Raw genomic sequence first — 7072 nt, 5'->3', positions numbered from 1 at the left:
CATGTTTCAATAAATCCATGTTGATTTACTATTCCTTTGACTGATTACACGAATGTAAATATTCAGCGGGAAAATATATAGTCTGGTCGGCAGAGTGTCTTTTGCAAGCACCACCATGCCGCCCTGCTGGGTCAGAGCTCCATTGCCACTCACAATTATTTATTAGGCAACATATTCACTCTCTATCCATCACCGCATTGCCACCCGGCCCGGTCACATCTCTTAATGTTTATTACGGTGTCCCACCTTCCACCAGGAGAATGATTGACGCTTTCGGAGAGGACCGAGGTGGGACTTGCGCGCTCCTTCCTCTCCAATCGTGGCTCGAAGGGGGCGGAGGCTCTTCATCCCATACTCTGATTATGAGTCAGTTACCAGACATAAGCGAAACAATAACAGTTGGTGGGCCACTTTGCGCTCAGATCCTTCGCCGGCAAGTTGATACTTTCAGCGCCTTTTTGGCGCATCGAGGTCCCGATTATTTGCAGCCTACAGCGGAGGAGCACAACGCGCTCCACTTTTAATCAGATTAGGAACCTTTAACGTTCAATCCTGTTTTTCCTTCGTCCCTAACGTAGCGGTGCAGGAGTGGCCAAAGCCAAATGCAGCGATTCAGATCAGATTTCACCTAAACCAGCTGGGAGAGAGACCGACAGAGAGGGAGAGAGAAAGAGAGAGAGAGAGCCGAGAAGAGAAGAGAGAGGGTTTGTCAGTCTCCCTCCTCCCAAATCCAGAAAAGCTTACCAAGGAAAAAAGGAGGAGTGTCTGGGCTCAGATAGACGCGAGGAATCCAGAGGAATTTCCCGAGGATTTTTTCTCTTCCTTTCCCCCTCCTCTTCACATCAAATTAAAAACAACAACAACAAGAAAAAAAAAGAAAAAAAAAAGAAAGTTGGAGGGGAGGCAGCGGGGACCGTGGTCAGGGATGGACGAGCAGCCGCGGCTGATGCACTCCCACGGGGTAGGCATGGCCGGACACCCCGGCCTGGCGCAGCATATGCAGGATGGCACGGCGGGGACGGACGGAGACGGAAGAAAGCAGGACATCGGAGACATATTACAGCAAATAATGACCATCACAGACCAAAGCTTAGACGAAGCGCAGGCAAGGTGAGACGCAACTTAAAAAACACTCGTGTTATTGATGGGAAAAGATGGAAATATCAGAGGAAGGGGGGAGATAATACTCGCTTGTACCAGAACTGCCTGTAAATGAAAGCAATAACGCCCACTGAAGTGCCGAGATTGCGCGAAAGCGACAGACAAACCCTTAAAAACTTGAAGATTTCATAATTTGACAACTTTTGTGTGATCATTTCCTATCATAATTTATTAATTAGCGCCTGATTATTGCGGATTAAGAAAAACCAGACCTGTTTTATCTATGAGGGGACTTGGCAGCTCAGTTACTCTCAGAGTCTTTTGGCTTAATTGTTACAAAGGAGCTTACAATGTAATCCTGTGCCATAATAACAGGATGCAGATCCTCTTCTGTGGTTTACACCCAGCACTAAAAATAAAGACGGGAAATTAAAGAAATAAAACATGCAAATAAATGTTTAAGAGGTGAGGTGTAACTGGATAGAATTTTGCCCTATTGGTGCGTTATAAAAATCTACATTTTCGATATTTAGCACAGCTAATTTGAAAATTAGTTTTATTTGGATGCACCAATAAGCTTTTCCTGGTCTGTGCCGATTTCGAGATGTAACCTGCCGATTCTACAATCTCAATTCGCAGTTGTCTGACGCTTATATTTATTTTATTTTTTAATTTTACTGACCATACAACATAAAGACGATAAAATGCTTCCTCTTTGTTAATGGCGGTAGTATAAATGCAAAATAGAATAAAAAAAAATACAAGAGATTAATGCATCAATAAACTGACCAGATTTTACTTGTAATAATTTGACCTGCCAATCATCAATCAGAGCCAGTGAAGGGAAATTGGTTGCCTCTCATCTCTGGAGGATTTAATTGTGTATATTTTACACTGCTTCAGTATTTTTGTTCTTCTTGTTGAAATGTTCCAATTAAAAACAATATATTATTTAGACTTGACCTGAAAAGACCAACACAATGAAGGGAAAATTGGCAGATTCCAGGTGGTGAATATTTTGGTATGCTCCTATGTATTTTTTTAAATTATTGCTCACCAGTTAGAGCCCATGAAGGGAAAATTGACCAATGTTGGTCTTTAGATAACTGTGTAAATTTTACCTTATGCCTGCAGTTTAAAAAATAAAAGAAAAGCTAAAAAGTGAGATTTTGATTTGATTTGCTGATGACAGATTTAAGTCAGTGAAGGAAAAATTGGCTGATTCCGATCTCTGGCTGATCAATTGGTGCATAATTTTACTCTGCTCTTGTGTTTTATTTCTAATGACCACATTAGAAAAAAAACAAAAAAAAAATAGATGCCTGTTTGTTTGCTTGAGTATTGACCTGATTATTGATGTGCTGTCTTCTTTTTTTAGGAAACACGCACTCAATTGCCATCGAATGAAACCTGCTCTGTTCAACGTCTTGTGTGAAATAAAGGAGAAAACAGGTAAGGACGCACACAGATGAGAAGCTTTTTGGCTGTAACAGCACCATCTTTGTGTCTCATCATCACTTTTTTTTTTTTTTTATAATTGGATTCAGCTGTATAAATACCACGTCCTGTTTTTACCTACAAGGTATCATAAAACATATGTGAAAAAGCAGAGAAAACCGGCTGCTGTTGGACAGCAGTGTTATCATTTTAGCCTTCCTCACCCCTCTCTGTAGGGCTTGATGCTGTGTGCTAAGTGAACAGTCTTTCACGCAGAGGTATTTTCTGTTTATGTTCGCGACAAGGGTCAAAGCCACCAAACGGAATGCGTGAATTATCACTAATTTAACAGTAGATAAAAAAAAAAAAGGAGAGCGGCTCATGTGATGAAAGGCTGCGAGTTGTCTCGGAGGGACGGGGCAGAGCGGCGCTTTTCAAGAGAGGAAATAAAACGAAATATCCAATATAAGCTTATCTGAGAGCACAACTTTGAGGCTGTCTGCGAGGTTATTGAGAGGGAGCCTTGTCACTTTGTCGACCGGCTTGTCGCGTCGCAGCCGTGCGAGATGGCTGAGAATAAACACAGGGGCCGAGCCGCATGGAGGCAATACTGTTTTCATTAATATAACATGAACTTCTCTGCGCTGACATTTCATCTGTATGAGTCAGGGTTTGGCACAGGTTTCTCTAAAAACAAGAGGGGAAAACATGTAGACACTTGAGATTTTCATCAGATTTACAAAGAGCGCAGGCCCCTGCGGAGGAAGCTACAGTGCAGGCTGGGGGCCCTCGCTCCTAAATTGCAAGGCTCGGAAAAGTGAAAGAGTAATGCCTGGCTCTTTGTAAACTGTCTGGCGTCTCCCTGGGTTCAACCAGAGTTCGTTTCCAAAAAGAAGAACAAAGTGACTTGGACCTTTTCCTGGCTTTTCCCCCTTTGCCTCTCCCCTCTTCCCACCGTTCTTGGCAACCAAGCCTCTGACAGGAGAGAGGCTCCCCTCAGACTGCAAATTGTCCTCCCCTATGTTTAGTACCAAGTTTGGAAATGAACATGTTTCAAAAGAGCTTTTATTTTTTTTCCTCTTATTGCTTTGCTCTTTTTTTTTTTCCTGTTTTACTCAACGAACATTCACCTAACCTAAACATCACAAATCTCTCGATGTCTTCTCCAGCTTTATAAAGAAAAGCATTTAGAATCTATGAATAACCTAAGCACCCCCACTCACACACACACACACACACACACACACACACACACACACACACTCCCAGAGACACCTAAAAAAAAAAAATTCCCCCTGTCTGAAATTGAAGAGCTGAGCTGCGGCTCATCTTCGCCTATAGGAGGGTTTGTGCAGACGAAACTGAAAATCCTTTCACTGCAGTGACAGAGAAAATGACTCAAACCTTCACCATGGCATTTACAGCCAAATGTGCTGAGTGCAGTGTATGCGAGTGGAGTACAGCCTGTAATTTGTCAAGACTTTTTTATATTCTTTATAAAGAGTCAGCTTCTCCTTGCTTTTTACATTGTTGCAGTCATAGTGTCTCCGAGAAGCAATGACGAGCACGGCGGCTCCAATTCTACCTTTTTACCAAAGAGAGGAAGAGTTTCTCCACATTAACGATCATTTGCTGCATGTACGAGCCATGTGCGCCTCTTCCTCGCTCTGTGTCGGCGGTGTGAGCGTTGACAGCAGCAATATGGGTCACTGCCGCAGTGAGGTGTCCATTGGCAGGCAGCTGACAAACAAGGCGGGAGTGCATGCCAATAGTGGACAGAGGAAGCCTTAACTGATGACCCCGCGCCACCTCGCTCCCCTTTTGATTTGTGCCGGGGTCGCTGCAGTGTCACTGCGTTGGAGTATTTAGCAAGCTTAAACAAGCTCAGGTCCACACGCCTGGCTTATAGAAAGCCAACAGCGGAGGTTTGTGTTACCTCACTTAGAGACGGCCTTTTGGCAGCTAAGGTCGTGTTTCACAGAAACATCTTCCTCCCGCCCTCCCGAGCCCTCTGCCTTTTTTAATCTTAACCTATCGGCATTGTAAGCGAAGTCACTAAGAGCACTCGGGCTTGTTTTCCTGCGCTCTGCTTCGTATCCTGTGACTAGGGCTGGAAAGCGTCTTTGTTTGCTTGGAACCATTATGGCGAGGGAAGCTGGCACGTACAGGTTGACTAAGTAAGAGAAGCCAGACACCAAGTCGGTGTTTCTGGGTGTCAGATTTCAGGCCGGCTCACTCCCCACCACCACCGCCAGTTTCTCTCTATCTGCGGGCCTGGGACTGTTTCATTTCGTCAGGCCTCTCTGTGTCAGTGGCCTCACATTACATCCATGCAGACTCGGGTCAGATGGAGAGCTCCTGCATGACTAATGTGATCAGACGGATAATGCATTACACCGCTTGAACTTATCAAAGCTAGAGACCTGCTGAATCAGTCTGTCCTGCTAACAGCAGTCCTACCGAGAGCATGCAATGCTAATTAGGCAAAACATTTTAGATATTCACAGCAATCAGAGCTCTTTAAGGCTTCTTAAAGGACTGGGAAGGCAAGTGAAAAATATTACGCTTTTCGGCATGAAGCAGACAAGAACTGTTATTTAACAGCGTGGCGTTGGCATGGGCTGCTTACAGGTAGGGAGGAGAAAAGGGTTTTTAAAAAGTTACAGTTTCAATATTATAAAAAGAGGAAAAAAATGGCCATGCCGCTCCTTTAAATGTTCAAAATAGTTCTAATGACCCAGTGTGCAACAGATAAGATTTAAACAATTATGATACATCTGCATGGCAAAAGATCCCATATTTTTTTTGTTAATTTGACAGTAATATGACATAATTACATATTTAGTACTATACTTGTGGATGGAAATAACACATTTTAATCTGTAGTGTCATTAAGCATTCCTGTAGGACAGTCTGTGCTCTTGCAAGACTCTTTCTCAAAGACAAAGTTCAAGTTTGCTTTCATGCAAGAAAAACGGCTGTGATTGCGGAATAATCATAATTTCTAACTGGAAATATTATACCCACTGCACCATGCCATCACCTCTGTCTAAGATAAGGAAACACAGACAGAATATCTCAGTGGAAGGTGAGGAATAGAGTTTAATTTGTAAGTCCAGCATTTGTGCTTTTTCTTATGCTTGTCGATCTCGGCTAAAGATGATGCCTTTATGTTGCTGACAAACAACAAAAAGCTTCTCTAACTTCCACTTCCAGAAAAGATTGCAAAAAAAAAAAATTGAACCATATATGTCTAGAAGATGTTTGAAGATTTCATTTAGTAATTATTTTTTTTATGCATTTCAACACAAAAGTGCTCATTAGCAAAATTTCAAAGAAAGTGTGTAAGTGATAGAAGAGATGCAGTAGACTAAAGCCCTCCTCCACCACATGCTGCTGCTGCTGCACACTGCTGATCAGCTGAATGAAATGAGGCTGCCACACGTTTAGCTCACTTAGAATGAAGACATATTCATATATTCAGTTTTATGGAAATATGTTCAGTAGCGAAAAACTGTCCTGGTATGAAAACTTATCAAGGTTTCACACTATTAAACTACAGTCGACAAACTACGAGTAACATTTCTGTTAAGCAGCTGACTGCTGGCTGCCTGAGCCGACAGCCTGACTAATTAACAGGCTTGTTATATTTGTGTTACTCTAAAGAGCATAAGGACTTGAATGCTGCTTCTAAATTTAGCAGGTTTTTATCCTGCATTTCGGAAAGGTACATGTTTTTGATAATGTTGTATTACTGTAATAGTTAATATATTTGACTAGGTTGTTAGAGTTTGTAAATACCATGTGATCGTACATTTCTTTTTAAGGTTTCCCTCAGCAGCCATGTCACGTTTTCTGGGAACCTTTTTAAATGATTCGACATAAACCTGAGAGTTGCTTGGAAAGTTTGGCTTCAACGGGTACAGAGAGAGCAAAAACAAGAAACCTTTGCTTAGAAATGACGGAATTTAGATTTAAACAAGAATTTACTAATTTGTGACTTGACTGACTATTAAATAAGCACTTCATACGGTGACTCCCTCAATAGGCTTGATGTAAACCTGCAGGCGCATCGCGATAATGTCAAATGGCTATTTCCAGCATTTCCTTTAATATCAACACTAAACGATGATGGAGGTACTCGTTGAGCTCCTGTGCAGCAGTGGATAAACTGGTCACTATGGCTCCCAGTGCTGCTGTTTTTCAGTATTTAATTGACACGGCTGTCCATGATGAGTTCAGGGGTTAGTGTTGCCTCTCTTTGTTACTCTCCTCTCATATCCAGTGACAGATGGAGGCATTAGTCTCCAATGTGGCGCTGTCCTGAAACTAATGGCTATGTCCTTGGTTTCCCCGTGCTAGCTGGGAGACTGTATATCTGTCCCTGGCTTGGAAGTGCAGAAGCAGCAGTTTATCCCCCACTACCCCCAGCCCCTTCATGTTTTAGTTTCCACGGAAATAAGACCGTGCAGGACTTTGTCTGCTCTCTCATAAATAACCTCAAAATAAATAACTTCAAAATGAGAGTGAAGTT

At 42.4% G+C, this 7072-nt stretch overlaps 1 protein-coding gene across 3 annotated transcripts in view; it reads left to right on the top strand.

Moving 5' to 3' along the window:
- The first annotated feature begins 420 nt into the window (after positions 1 to 420).
- The window catches only part of LOC106962266 (pre-B-cell leukemia transcription factor 1), an 85577-nt gene continuing 78925 nt past the window's right edge, over positions 421 to 7072 (top strand). For 2 of the 3 annotated variants that reach the window (XM_015056565.1, XM_015056568.1), the window contains exons 1-2: positions 421 to 1110; positions 2480 to 2553. In XM_015056565.1, coding sequence (XP_014912051.1) covers positions 926 to 1110; positions 2480 to 2553 — 259 coding nt within the window. In that variant the 5' untranslated portion in view covers positions 421 to 925. The remainder of the gene's footprint in view (positions 1111 to 2479; positions 2554 to 7072) is intronic. The other variant, XM_015056567.1, reaches the window with a different exon arrangement.

Source organism: Poecilia latipinna, unplaced genomic scaffold (genome assembly GCF_001443285.1).
Source record: "Poecilia latipinna isolate Pla-1442-1.1 unplaced genomic scaffold, P_latipinna-1.0 Scaffold1392, whole genome shotgun sequence".
Classification (NCBI taxonomy): domain Eukaryota; kingdom Metazoa; phylum Chordata; class Actinopteri; order Cyprinodontiformes; family Poeciliidae; genus Poecilia; species Poecilia latipinna.
The sequence above is the reverse complement of the archived record's forward strand: the minus strand, read 5'-3'. Positions and strand labels throughout refer to the sequence as shown.